General features: G+C 40.0%; 1 protein-coding gene across 3 annotated transcripts in view; it reads right to left on the bottom strand.

Annotated features, from left to right (window-relative positions):
* Positions 1-15,005, bottom strand: part of GXYLT1 (glucoside xylosyltransferase 1) — a 72,695-nt gene that overhangs the window by 14,790 nt on the left and 42,900 nt on the right. For 2 of the 3 annotated variants that reach the window (XM_073328035.1, XM_073328036.1), the window contains 2 exons: positions 14,770-14,895; positions 14,046-14,297 (listed from right to left, as the gene is read on the bottom strand). In XM_073328035.1, coding sequence (XP_073184136.1) covers positions 14,046-14,297; positions 14,770-14,895 — 378 coding nt within the window. The remainder of the gene's footprint in view (positions 1-14,045; positions 14,298-14,769; positions 14,896-15,005) is intronic. The other variant, XM_073328037.1, reaches the window with a different exon arrangement.

Here is a 15,005-nt window from a genome sequence, read left to right as displayed (position 1 = left end):
CCCCACAACCTGAAGCAAATACTCACCAGCAACCACACACCACACAACAAAAACACTAACCCAGGAACCTATCCTTGCAACAAAGCCCGATGCCAACTCTGTCCACATATTTATTCAAGTGACACCATCATAGGACCTAATCACATTAACCATGCCATTAGGGGCTCATTCACCTGCACATCTACCAATGTGATATATGCCATCATGTGCCAGCAGTGCCCCTCTGCCATGTACATTGGCCAAACCAGACAGTCTCTATGCAAAAGAATAAATGGACACAAATCTGACATCAGGAATCATAACATTCAAAAACCGTTAGGAGACCACTTCAACCTCTCTGGCCACTAAGTAAAAGATTTAAGAGTGGCAATTTTGCAAAAGAAAAGCTTCGAAAACAGACTCCAACGAGAAACTGCTGAGCTTGAATTAATATGCAGACTAGATACCATTAACTTGGGTTTGAATAGAGACTGGGAGTGGCTGGGTCACTACACATTCAATCTATTTCACCATGTTAAGTATCCTCACACCTTCTTGTCAACTGTCTAAATGGGCCATCTTGATTATCACTACAAAAGTTTTTTTCTCCTGCTGATAATAGCTCATCTTAATTAATTAGCCTCTTACAGTTGGTATGGCTACTTCCACCTTCTTTGTATGTGTGTGTATATGTGTATACACTTCATCAGATGCATAGAAAGGAACATATAGTAAGAAGATTTTATTTATATAAAAAAGAACAGGAGTACTTGTGGCACCTTAGAGACTAACATTTATTAGAGCTTAAGCTTTTGTGGGCTACAGCCGACTACATCGGATGCATGGAATGGAACATTTTTATTTATATAAAATCTTCTTACTATATGTTCCTTTCTATGCATCCGACAAAGTGGGCTGTAGCCCAAGAAAGCTTATGCTCTAATAAATTTGTTCATCTGTAAGGTGCCACAAGTACTCCTGTTTTTTTTTGCAGATACAGACTATCACGGCTACTACTCTGAAGCATATTAAATGATCCAATTCTCTAATCATTGTTAGTTTTCTCTAAATCCTTCCAATTTAATTTTTCTAGTACTGAGCTTTATAGAAATGAATAGAATCTTCCAAGTATGGCCTCAGACTTATCTCCCTTCTTTTTTGCCAGGATAACTCTGCATATCCAAAAACAGTGAAACTATTTGCAATACTGGATTGCAAATTCATCTGATGTTCCATTTACTGTCACAGTCAGGTTTTTTCCTCAATTATATCTGCTTGCATTTTTCCAAACCAATTAACTATTTTCTGTCCATGTTTCTAATCTCTTTAGGTAATTTTGTTTTATTTTCCATCTTCAGTGCTGTTTGCTGCACCCCCCATTTAGTATCTTCCCACAAGTTTCTTTAATATTCTAGGTTTACCCCAAATTTTCTGATCATGATCTAAAAACAGAATTAATGGCAGTCACTAGACACCTTTCCACCAACTCAGTATCTTGTTTAAGATCACTTCTAATTTGAAAAGTTAGATACTATTTAATGTAGTTGAATTCTGTTAATATTGGAAGTGAGAGTGTGTGATACAAAGTCAAAATAAATTAAGCAACATACATGTTTCAGAGATTACATCACACATATTTGCGCAGTCAAACAATGCAGTACAAAAAGCTTTAAAAACCCGTTTAACATAATATATTTACATTGTTATTTGTTTGTATTGTAACAGTGCCTAGGGACCTATTGTGTTAGGTATAATACAAACCCATATCAACTTACTAAACTTTATAGGAAAAATATTAACTTGTATTACAATAGCTCCTGCGTTTACAGAGAAGATGCACAAAAACCAGGACAGTCAAAGTTATGATTCCCATTGCAAAAGAGCTAAATTACATGTGCTCATTAATTCTCTGTGTAGAAGAGATGATAATCTGGGCAGAAAGGCATTCTAGTCTTAAGAGTGGAGGCAGGCACACCAATCAGAATGCAGGATTATTGCCCCAATGGAAACTCCACAAACTGCTGCTCCAGTCAAGAGCTTCTTCAAGAACTATACAATACACAACTGGGAGACCACAACTACACGTCAAATAAGAACAGTAATATTCAGCATCTATAGTACATTCCTGTTTTCTCAAGTTGCCTAATATCCAAAACTTCTGGGTAACTGGCCATTCAGATAAATGGAAGTGTTATTTTGAGCAGCAGTTTCACGGTCAGAAATATGGGGGAAAAAGGGATTAATGCTGATAAGAACATAAGAATGGCTATACTGGATCAGACCTAAGGTCCATCGAGCACAGTATCCTGTCTACCGACAGTGGCCAATGCCAGGTGCCCCAGAGGGAGTGAACCGAACAGGTAATGATCAAGTGATCTCTCTCCTGCCATCCATCTCCACCCTCTGACAAACAGAGGCTAGGGACACCATTCCTTACCCAGCCTGGCTAATAGCCATTAATGGACTTAACCTCCATGAATTTATCTAGTTCTCTTTTAAACACTGTTATACTCCTAGCCTTCACAACCTCCTCAGACAAGGAGTTCCACAGGTTGACTGTGCGCTGTGTGAAGAAGAACTTCCTTTTATTTGTTTTAAACCTGCTACCCATTAATTTCATTTGGTGGCCCCTAGTTTTTATATTATGGGAACAAGTAAATAACTTTTCCTTATTCACTTTCTCCACACCACTCATGATTTTATATACCTCTATCATATCCCCCCTTAGTCTCCTCTTTTCCAAACTGGAAAGTCCTCTTTAATCTCTCCTCATATGGGACCCGTTCCAAACGCCTAATCATTTTAGTTGCCCTTCTCTGAACCTTTTCTAATGCCAGTATATCTTTGAGATAAGCGGACCACATCTGTACGCAGTATTCAAGATGGGGGTGTACCATGGATTTATATAAGGGCAATAAGATATTCTCAGTCTTATTCTCTATCCTTTTCTTAACGATTCCTAACATCCTGTTTGCTTTTTTGACTGCTGCTGTGCACTGCGTGGACGTCTTCACAGAACTATCCATGATGACTCCAAGATCTTTCTCCTGATTAGTTGTAGCTAAATTAGCCCCCATCGTATTGTATGTATAATTGGGTTATTTTTTCTAATGTGCATTACTTTACATTTATCCACATTAAATTTCATTTGCCATTTTGTTGCCCAATCACTTTTTGAAGTTCTTCACAATCTGCTTTGGTCTTAACTATCTTCAGCAGTTTAGTATCATCTGCAAACATTGCCACCTCACTGTTCACCCCTTTCTCCAGATCATTTATGAATAGGTTGAATAGGATTGGTCCTAGGACTGACCCTTGGGGAACACCACGAGTTACCCCTCTCCATTCTGAAAATTAACATTTATTCCTACCCTTTGTTCCCTGTCCTTTAACCAGTTCTCAATCCATGAAAGGATCTTCCCTCTTACCCCATGACAACTTAATTTACGTAAGAGCCTTTGGTGAGGGGCCTTGTCAAAGGCTTTCTGGAAATTTAAGTACGCTATGTCCACTGGATCCCCCTTGTCCACATGTTTGCTGACCCCCTCAAAGAACTCTAATAGATTAGTAAGACATTATCTCCCTTTACAGAAACCATGTTGCCTTTTGCCCAACAATTTATGTTCTTCTATGTGTCTGACAATTTTACTCTTTACTATTGTTTCAACTAATTTGCCCGGTACTGACGTTAGACTTACCTGTCTGTAATTGCCAGGATCACCTCTAGAGCCCTTCTTAAATATTGGCATTACATTAGCTATCTTCCAGTCATTGGGTACAGTAGCTGATTTAAAGGACAGGCTACAAACCATAGTTAATAGTTCCGCAATTTCACATTTGAGTTCTTTCAGAACTCTTGGGTGAATGCCATCTGGTCCCGGTGGCTTGTTACTGTTAAGTTTCTCAATTAATTCCAAAACCTCCTCTAGTGTCACTTCAGTCTGTGACAATTCCTCAGATTTGTCACCTACAAAAGACGGCTCAGGTTTGGGAATCTCCCTAACATCCTCAGCCGTGAAGACTGAAGCAAAGAATTCATTTAGTTTCTCCGCAATGACTATAGTCTTTAAGTGCTCCTTTTGTATCTCAATTGTCCAGGGGCCCCACTGGTTGTTTAGCAGGCTTCCTGCTTCCGATGTACTTAAAAAACATATTACCTTTTGAGTTTTTGGCTAGCTGTTCTTCAAACTCCTTTTTCGCTTATTTACATTTTTACATTTAATTTGACAGTGTTTATGCTCCTATTTACCTCACTAGGATTTGACTTCCACTTTTTAAAAGATGCCTTTTTATCTCTCACTGCTTCTTTTACATAGTTAAGCTATGGTGGCTCTTTTTTAGTTCTTTAATGTGTTTTTTAATTTGAGGTATACATTTAAGTTGAGCCTCTATTATGGTGTCTTTGAAAAGTGTCCATGCAGCTTGTAGGGATTTCACTCTAGTCACTGTACCTTTTAATTTCTGTTTAACTAACCTCCTCATTTTTGCATAGTTCCCCTTTCTGAAATTAAATGCCACAGTGCTGGGCTGTTGGGGTGTTCTTCCCACCACAGGAATGTTAAATGTTGTTATATCATGGTCACTATTTCCAAGTGGTCTTGTTATAGTTACCTCTTGGACCAGATCCTGTGCTCCACTCAGGATTAGATTGAGACTTGCCTCTTCCCTTGCGGCTTCCTGAACCAGCTGCTCCAAAAAGCAGTCATTTAAAGTACAGAGAAATTTTGTCTCTGCATTACGTCCTGAGGCGACATGTACCCAGTCAATATGGGGTTAACTGAAATCCGCCACTATTACTGAATTTTTTATTTTGATAGCCTCTCTAATCTCCCTTAGCATTTCATTGTCACTATCACTGTCCTGGTCAGGTGGTCGATAATAGATCCCTACTGTTATATTCTTATTAAAGCATGGAATTACTATCCATAGAGATTCTGCACATAGTGCACCCTGCAGTTAGGGCATGTGGATTCATTTAAGATTTTTATTTCATTTGATTCTACATTTTCTTTCACATATAGTGCCACTCCCCCGCAACCCCCAACAACCTGTTCTGTCCTTCAGATATATTTTGTACCCCGAAACGATTGTGTCCCATTGATTGTCCTCACTCCACCAGGTTTCTGGGATGCCTATTATATCAATATCCTGCTTTAAACATGAGGCACTCTAGTTCACCCATCTAATTATTTAGACTTCTAGCATTTGTGTACAAACAATTTAAAAACTTGTCACTGTTTATTTGTCTGCTCTTTTATGATATGTCAGATTCTTTATGTGAATGTTTCTCGTCTGATCTGGCCCATACTTTGTCCTCTTTCATCCCCTCCTCCTGACTAAAACCTAGAGAATCTTTATCAATAGACTCTCCTCTAAGAGAAGTGTCTGTCTGATCCACGTGCGCCTCTGCAGCAATCGACCTTCCCCCATCTATTAGTTTAAAAACTGCTCTGCAACCTTCTTAATGTTTAGTACCAGCAATCTGGATCCACTTTGGTTTAGGTGGAGCCCATCCTTCCTGTATAGGCTCCCCCTATTCCAAAAGTTTCCCCAGTTCCTAATAAATCTAAACCCCTCCTCTCTATACCATCATCTCATCCACGCATTGAGACTCTGAAGCTCTGCCTGCCTACCTGGCCCTGCACGTGGAACTTGTAGCATTTCTGAGAATGCCACCGTAGAGGTCCTGGATTTCAGTTTCTTTCCTAGCAGCCTAAATTTGGCCTCCATCATGTCCCTCCTACGTCACTGTACTGTTGGGGACACTGGGGCATGGCCACTAGGTAACTCGAGGGGATGGAAGACCACGAGTGTCGATGAAGCCCCCTCGCACTAGGCCCAGGTGTCCTTGCCCCCCCCCCCTCCTGCCTGGAGGCACTCGCAGCAGCTCTGCGTATTAGGCCCAAGTGTCCTTGGCCCCCCCGCCTGGAGGCACACACAGCAGTTATGCTGAGAATCTGCAACAATATGTTGCAGAGTCAGACTGCCTGAAACTAAGCAAGGCCAAACAGGGGACATATGGAAGAACAATGCTGAATAAAGCAGCTTTATGTATAGTTTAACAAATGATACAGAAAACCAGGGAACTAGCTGGGAACTGGATTGGCTGGCTATATGGATACTTGGGGCAGCTTGCTATTGGATAAGTATGCTGGGAAAAAAGATGTATAAAAGCCTGTGTAACTTCCTGCTCTGTTGTGCAGGATTTGAGATTTATTTATATTTTATTTTATACCTTTTTGCAGCTGCAAATAAACTTTTCTGCTTCTCCACCCCGTTGTGATTATTGGGTGTAGCACACCGGGTAACGAACCAACTCAAGCTGTTGTTCAGCCTCTCGGCACTGGGTGCCGGCAACAGTACCTACATGTACCATGACCACCGGCTCCTCCCCAGCACTACACATAAGTCTATCTAGATGCCTCGAGAGATCCGCAACCTTCGCACCAGGCAGGCAAGTCACCATACAGTTCTCCCGGTCATCACAAACCCAGCTATGTTTCTAATGATCGACTCTCCTATTAACAACACTTGCCTTTTCCTAATGACTGGAGTTCCCTCCCCCGGAGAGGTAACCTCAGTGCGAGAGGATACCCCAACATCACCTGGAAGGAGGGTCCCAACTATGGGAAGGTTTCCCTCTGTTCCCGTTTACTGCTCTCCTTCACAATGCAGAGGCTGTCTGACCGGATGTGGGACAAATCTACAGTGTCCCGGAAAGCCTCATCAACATACCTCTCTGCCTCCCTTAGCTCCTCCAGTTCTGCTACCCTGGCCTCCAAAGCCTGTACACAGCCTCTGAAGGCCAGGAGCTCCTTGCACCGAATGCACACATATGCCACCCGCCCACAGGGCAGGTAATCATACATGCTACACTGAGTGCAACAAACAGGATAGCCCCCACTCTGCTGCTGGGCTTCTGCCTGCATTTTCTCCTACCGTTACCTAGGTTAATGATAGGGTTTTTGTTTAAATCAGGAAGTTTTTATTATAATTTAGTGTAAAGATTTTAAAGAATGGCAAGTGTACCTTGCCCCCTTCCCACTCCCCTTCCCAACTCCCTCTTGAAACTCCCTGTTAGTGGCCACTGTTCACAAAGCTCCCTGGTTGCTTGCTCACTGTTTTATAAAGCCCTAGCCTCCTTGATAGCCCCACCCCCTGACCAAGGCTCAGCCAGTGAACTGAGGCTTCTAGATTTCAAACCTTGTTTAGAAGCTCACAGCTTCCAACTGCTGGCCACAGCACATGGTCCTTCAAACAAACAAACAAAGACAGACAAACACAAGATGTTTACTTAATATTTTGTACTTTACTAAATTTATTAAAACACCAACATCGTATTACAATTAGGTCCACAGTGGTTTTAATACAATTTTGGTGTTTCAGTAAACTCATTAATTTTTTTTACTCTGTATTAAATTACAAAATATTAAGCATTAAAAGTACAAAGCTATTGATTAGCACTAAGAGGCTAGTTGAGGAGTTATTAGCAGATGATTAACTAACGCAGGGCTACATGGGGAAAACTGTGGATTTCAATAATTATGATTTTCTTGTAAAGGGAATTCGGATTACTGGAATTAATACCATATACAGACTATTAAGGAATCTAGGGTCTATATGAAAGGATAGACTAACAAGTCTGGGAGTGTTCTAGTTCACTGCAAAAAGAACAGAAAGCCTTCCCCCCTCCAACAGTCTCTCTAATCTTAACAGATGGGATTTAAGTAGTACTGCCCAACCAACATAGAATCACAGAATATCAGGATTGGAAGGGACCTCAGGAGGTCATCTAGTCCAACCCCCTGCTCAAAGCAGGACCAATCCCCAACACATGAACAAGGGTGGTGAGGACGAAGAGAAAAGGAAAGAAAGGTTATTTATTGGTAACTGTAGTTCTTGGAGGCCACATCTACACTACAAAATTACATCAACCAAATTTACATCAGCATACAGCCACCAGAGTTATTAAATTGCTTATTTGTGCACACTTGGCTCCTTTAGTCGGTGGTGCGCATCCTCACCAGGAGCGCTTGTGTCGATTGTCTTGTCAGCATGGGGCATTGTGGGAGTTCCTGAAAGCCATTAACAGTCAACATAAGCAACGCGGTGTATACACAGACACTGCATTGACCTAATTACATCGACTGACTGAGGAAGGTGGTGCTACTAAATAGGCGTAAAGAGGCACTTATGTTGGCAGGAGCCAAATTTAACTGAAGACAATTCCAAATTCTAGGTCAACACAAGGCAGCTTACATCGATCTAACCCTGAGTATAGACCAGGCCAGAGAGTTGTCAGTGTACAATCACACTCATGGGATGGATCCCTTAGTAGCTTAAGCTTCCAGAAATCCAAGTCAATAGGGGATGCATAAGTGTCATCTAACAGGATGATGGGCCTTGCGGCATATATACAGATGCCAGAGTGCAACTTATGGCCCTGGGGCCCTTTAAAACTGGAAGTTGTTAGTTGCAGGGCACATACTTGTTCCTAGTCATGGGACCTACAGGAAAATACTCAAAGCTTCCTGCCTCTTAGGCAAGGCAACAAACAGGAGAAACCAAGAAAAAGTAAAGGGTTCTCTGTACCTGTCTGTGAAAGTCTGAGAGGAGCAGGTGCCAACTTGGGGGGGTAGTGGGAGAGCCTCAGCTTGGAAGGACTGTGAAGCTGTGGAAAAAGGGCTGAACAGCGGTCAGGAAAAGCTATTAAAGGTGATGGGTGGTAGGTTCTCCCCCTTCCCAGCTGGTAAAATCAGGGAAAGCCTCCTATTGGTACTCTGAGTTTATTTGATTTTGGTTTGCATTTTTTGTTATTTAAATAAACCAAACCCTACAGAAAGGTTCTTGAACTAGATGGTCGGTTGTTGGGATCTTCATTCCACCTTCCAGCTAGTGAATTGCCCCAGTGGCTTACGTGCCCCCTCATAATGCTGAATATTTGATACCCAAATTATTTTATAAGTGCAGCCCTCATTCATCTCCATTCCTTGGCCTGAACTGTAAGTTTCAGGTGTACAGCAAACTTTGAAACAGAAGGAAGGTGGGCTCTTCTTCCTTATCCTCCTGCACCCACAGGTGTACTGGGCATCCATCAGTTTCCACTATTTATGTTAGTCTTGTGCTGGTTTGTTCTGAGTTTCAAACTGATGATCTGGCTTCTCTCTCTATTGTTCTATGTCTCTCTCTAGGCAACCCTCTTTTTCTTTCCAGTTGATGTCCATGTTATCACTTGCCATGGAAGTCAAGTTAGTGGCATACTTGAAGTGTGTCCTAAATATGTCCATCTTTGTCTTTTTACTATATTTGATACTTTAAAATTGGTTTGCTCTTCTTAAAATTTCTGATGTTGCAAAAGAACTCTTTCTGGTGGTCTCTGAACATCTGCCATAAGCATTTACTTTGGAATTAATTGTTCTTATCAATTTCTGTTGTACGTTTCTATGACTCTGCTTCATAAAAGAAGACAGACATGATACCAGTGTTAAAAAAAAAAGTACTTCAATATCAGTGTCAATCATGCTCCTTGTCCAAATCTTTACAAAAGTTGCTGCTGCTTTTTATATTAATTGCTTGACATCTAACATGGTTTCACCATCATTTCACATCTCATTCCCTACATAGGTAAAATGACTTATATTTCTAGTTTTTCTTTGTCCACTCTAATAGTTACTTCGGGGACACTTACAGCCATATATTTTGTCTTCTCCTTATCAATAAATAAACCAAGTTGTTTTGTCAAGGTAGAAGATTTCGTTCTGGAAGGTAAGCAATGATTGTAAATTTTAGATCGATTTAACTAGGTTGCTGCACTATTAAGGTGTTCCAGAACGAACAGGGTCTTACTAAAAATTGGTTCACCTCCACCCAAGAAAACAAAAAGGGGTAGACTACTTCCTTAGCAGACTCTGGTTTCTCATGCTTCCTTGGTGGTTTCAGTACACAGACATGTCAGATTTTGAGAATGTGTTTTCTCATCTTAATCTTCCAAACACTAATATGACTAAATTTGATCAGCCAAGGCTTTAAGGGTATTTTTGTGCAACTCTTTCCCATGAAGTTAATATTCCAAGCAGTGAGTGGGCATCCATGTGACCTCACCTCAAAAGATCATTTTGAAGACAACATGTTGGATAAAATTAGGACACTTTTTGGTTCACTATGATAATTAATTGAAGTAAACAAAGCTACTGTTTCACATGCTATTTTGGTGGCTCGGTCTCCAGAGTATAAAATTCAGTTGTTCAAAAAGAAAATACAAATCCCTCTACTGATGGAAGGATGCCGTTTCAAATGACATGACATTCATAAACACACTCTAGGGGTGGAGATCTTCAAAAGGAAGAAAGCAGAATTGGAAATGCCAACTGTCCAGTGTGAATCTCAAAAACTTTTTCAGGAAGAGAATATGGGTTGCACATGCAAGAATCTTCAAGTCCACCTATACCTGGAAAACGCCCTGATCCACTGCTAGAAGCGTGGATCTGCAATATTTCATTTTTCATCTGACATTTTAGGAGCCAATTCACTCAATTAACATCCAAATATATATACTTTTTCTAAAAATGGTCTACTGCCTCCTTCTTTGAGGCCACAAAAATATAGAATAACCCTCCCTTCAACATCGCTGTTCATCAAGATAGGGCCCTCAACCCCCAGAACTGGGAAGCTATGCACAGAAAAAAGCCAGTTCTAATCTGGGAAAAGGAGAAGATGAAGGGAACAGAAATTCTTGTGACACTGAGGAGGTGGCTTTCCACAAGCAGAAAAGAAAATGAGAGATCATCGTCCTACCCAAATGCACAGAAGAAGAAAACTGATAGTCCGTAAACAGTCACAGCAGCTTCAGGCTGAAAAAGAAGGCTTAGACTTATTTCCAGGGAGACAGAAGTCACAACAGCTCCTAAAAACAGGAAAAAGGTTTACACTTAGGAGGGAATCTACTGACTGTGAAATAACATTTTTATGGGGAAGAGAGATTAGAAGCTTCTGTGCTGGTAAATTGGTTCAGAAATATTACCTGACAAATGAGATAGTCCTGTCAAAAGTGACAGGCTGTAATACGAAGCTTAGAAGATACAGCACAACCACCGCACTAGGTCATGGCCAAATCCATAACGCTCAGCTGCAAAGATCACCTTCCTTCACACTATGCTGAAAAAGGCAGGAATACAAGTGGAGAAAGCTGAGGGAATTGCTCATAGTAGGCAATACCTGAATGGTGAATGGTAATTACCCTGCCTTTCAAAGTAAGCAAGGAACCCAGAATTTGCATTGTTGCTGACCAAGCCATATAAGCCTTTTTTGATTAAGCATACATACTTGCAATTATATAAGAATTACCTCTGAACTAAGTTCTAGTACTTCAACAAGAGTTGGCAGAAACTTGACATTTAGCAGGAATGTACTTCCTATGCAAGCACCTAGTTTAAAATTTCCAAAAGCATCTAAACGGTCTAAGTCAGTTTTGATAATGGAACTTACGTGTCTAGTGACTTTAGAGTTAAAATTTTCAAAAGAACTAACTTCCAGGGAAGAGATGGCTTTTTAGTAGTTTGGTGAAAGATAGTTGGGATTTGGCCGAATTCTGACTATTAAAAATTAACTTCATGGGTGTGCATTGCTTTCTGTTTTTATGGGAAACAAATGTGCCAGTGTACTATCAACGCAGTATGTACATACATAAATAAAACTGCAGAGAAACTTTATAATGAACAGATACTCTCAATTTATTAAGAGCATAAGAATGGCCATACTGGATCAAATCAAAGGTCCATCTATCCCAGTATCCTGTCTTCAAACAGTGGCCAATGACAGGTGTTTCAGAGGGAATGAACAAAACAGGTAATCATCAAGTGATCCATCCCCTTTCGCTCATTCCCAGCTTTTGGCAAACAGATGCTAGGGACACCACTGATGCTTAAGAAAGTTGAGTGGAATTTCATTTTTAGTAGGTATGGATGTGATATGATCTGTGACTCCACACACTGAAAGAGGCAGGGTTGCAAAGGAATACTACCTTATTCCAGACAGTGTGGTGACTGATGGTGATTCATTACTTACATTTTCCTAGCAGTTAAAGCTCCAACCAGGATTAGGCCCCATTGTACTAGGCATTGTATGAACAAAAGATGATCCTGCCCCAAAGAGTTTATAATATAAAAAAACCTGACAAGACACACATGCTTATAGCAAAAAATACATCAGCAGTTTGTCAAAAGTATAGAATAGTGTGACAAAGTTCCTCCTCTACCTTGGTGGGTCTTCCACATATTGGCGGATTTGCTCGCCTCAGAGCTTCACAGCAGCCCTCAGTTTGGCCATTTTCATGAACCCACAGTCCAGGTCAACTCCTCCTGTGTCTGACCAGGAGTGGGGAGGTTTGGGTGGAACCCGGGCCCACCCTCTACTCTGGGTTCCAGTCCAAGGCCCTGTGGAATGCAGTTGTCTAGAGTGCCTCCTGGAACAGCTGTGCAACAGCTACAACTCCCTGGGCTACTTCCCCATGGCCGCCTCCCAATGGTCCTATTCTCACCATAGGACCTTCTTCCTGGTGTCTGATAATGCTTGTACTCCACAGTCCTCACACAGTCCGCGTTCTCACTCTCAGCTCCTAGTGCCTCTTGCTCCCAGCTCCTCACAAACGCACCACAAACTGAAATGAGCTCAATTTATTGTACTGGACTATATGGAGAGAGCAAAACTTAGCTCAACCTCAAAATGCTATTGTGTCCTCCAAGGTCTATTCATTACTATTTTTCCCCCTAGTTAGCATAACTTATTTTCCCGTGTGATGGGGTATACAAGCCCCACACTGGGGAACAAGAGATTAAGGGATTTTGGGCCCAGCCAGACCTACCCTACCACACCTGCGGTAAATGCTCCACCACTCTCTAGATGTGATTATTGTCACACAGAGTGGGTAGTTTAGGTACAGAAAGGCTAAGCGACTTGCCCAGGGTAACGCTGCACTTTAATGGCAGAATTAAAAACATAACTCGATCTCCTGACACCCAGCCCCACATTCTAGTCCGTAGGCAAGAAAATAACTTGAAAAACATTTAAAAAAATTTTAAATCACCAGTATTTTTAACTCTCTGATAACTTAGGGCTAGCAGAATGGACTCCCCATTGCCCCACCCTCCCTCTTAAAATAAAGTGAAACAAAATTCTAGGACAAAGAATGTTCACCAGAAATTAACAATTGGGCTGAAGTTATAATTTATTGTAAAAAATTGTTTTCAGGACAAGTGCCCTCTCCAACTGTAACTACATATGGCACCACTTCTGTAATACGGTTTTTCAAGCATATTACATCACTGATTTGAAAGATTTCCTATGTATATTTTCAGCTGTTGTACACTTTGCTTTAATAAACATTTCAATTTCTGTAGTGATACAACTGGTTACAATACAAAATAAAAGTTGGAGAGAAATAAGTCATTTTAATGATTTAGGTTTTGAAGAAACAACTCAATCACCATTACTTAATTTAACTGAATGATCTTCTAAAAGTAAAGATTAAACTTAAGAAATAATGTAGCATATGGCACTAAAGGAGTCACAATGCCCTAATAAGTAATCTAGTAGCACCACCTCCTGGTCATATTACCATGCACATATACTCGAAGGCTCAAAACATTCTACTTGCTGTTAATTTTGCCACATACAACAAAAAATGCACAAATCATTTTCTCAAAGAGATATAAGTATATTGAGAAATAAAGGTAAATTAAAATATCTGCTGACAAATACAACTTGATGCAAAAGACAGAAAATTATTAACAAGCAAACATTTTTCCAGATTTCAAGAAACTGAGCAAACAAGTTTTTAGTAAAAGTCACAAATTCAGTTTTTTTAAAAACATCCCTGCAACTAAATGCGAACTCGTGCACTTCTGAAATAAAAAATGTTTATGCAATATTCTGATTCCAGAACAAGAGAAAAATATACTGGAGCATTATTTTTCAAAATTGATGTTCATTATTTGAAACTATTTTTTCCCCCTCACAATTTGAATGAAAAAAGGTGAATGCTGACAAATCAACCAAAGCAGCATACATACCTTGAAATACTTTCTTCTTATACGTGTCATATTCATTAGCATTACTCCAGAATTTATTCCAGTTATTCCATAATATGGGTGTCTAGCAAAGCGATTATACCATCCAATACGAGGTTCCTCGTGTTCTGGTGCCATTGCAGCAATTTGTGTGGAATTAAATTTTTTCAGAAAAGACCAAATATCATCAACAGGTCTCAAAAACAGGATGTCAGTATCAACATACAGTAACGAATCCACATCTTTGAGGATTAACTGTGAAGAAAAGAAGTTAAAATCAAACTAGGGTGATCCATGAAGTATTTGTTTTATCTTTATAGCTTACACAGACAAAAGGATTATTTGGAAACCATTCCCTCCTCGCCCTTACAGAGTAGTTTAGTTTATGTATTTTCATGAGCCAATGACTTCACTTCAGACAGATAGTTTACAAATGTATGAATTCTTTTATTATACATCATAAGAACAGAAAGAAACTGAAACCTGATGTAGAACAGTTTAAGACATTGGTGTACCATGCAATCGAAAATGCAAGTTTTTTATTTTAGTACATTGCTGCTAAACGGAAAAAACGGGATTGTTTTTGTAAAATGTGACAAAAATGATTTTTAGTGAAAACAGTTTCCTGCACAATTGCAGCCAAAAGTTTGGTAAATTCGAAAACAAATCTTAATGAATTCATAAAAAACCTGTAAACACTGTACTATTATGAAATAAGCTAACTTACTGGCAAGAATAGCCTTTGTGAAGCACAGGGTTTAAACAGTTTCTTCCATTCTGCTGCACTCTCAGTCGGAAATGTTATTGGGTATACGGTATAATTAAATTTTCCTTGATATGGCAAACCATTGAGCTAGGTAAAGAAAGGACACAAAACTGTTTAAGCTTAATTTTACCAGAGGATAACGTATCATAAGAAGAACTGACCATTTAGATTGATTTAATTGAAGACATGCAGAAGTA

This window comes from Lepidochelys kempii, chromosome 1 (assembly GCF_965140265.1).
Source record: "Lepidochelys kempii isolate rLepKem1 chromosome 1, rLepKem1.hap2, whole genome shotgun sequence".
Lineage (NCBI taxonomy): Eukaryota > Metazoa > Chordata > Testudines > Cheloniidae > Lepidochelys > Lepidochelys kempii.
The sequence above is the reverse complement of the archived record's forward strand: the minus strand, read 5'-3'. Positions and strand labels throughout refer to the sequence as shown.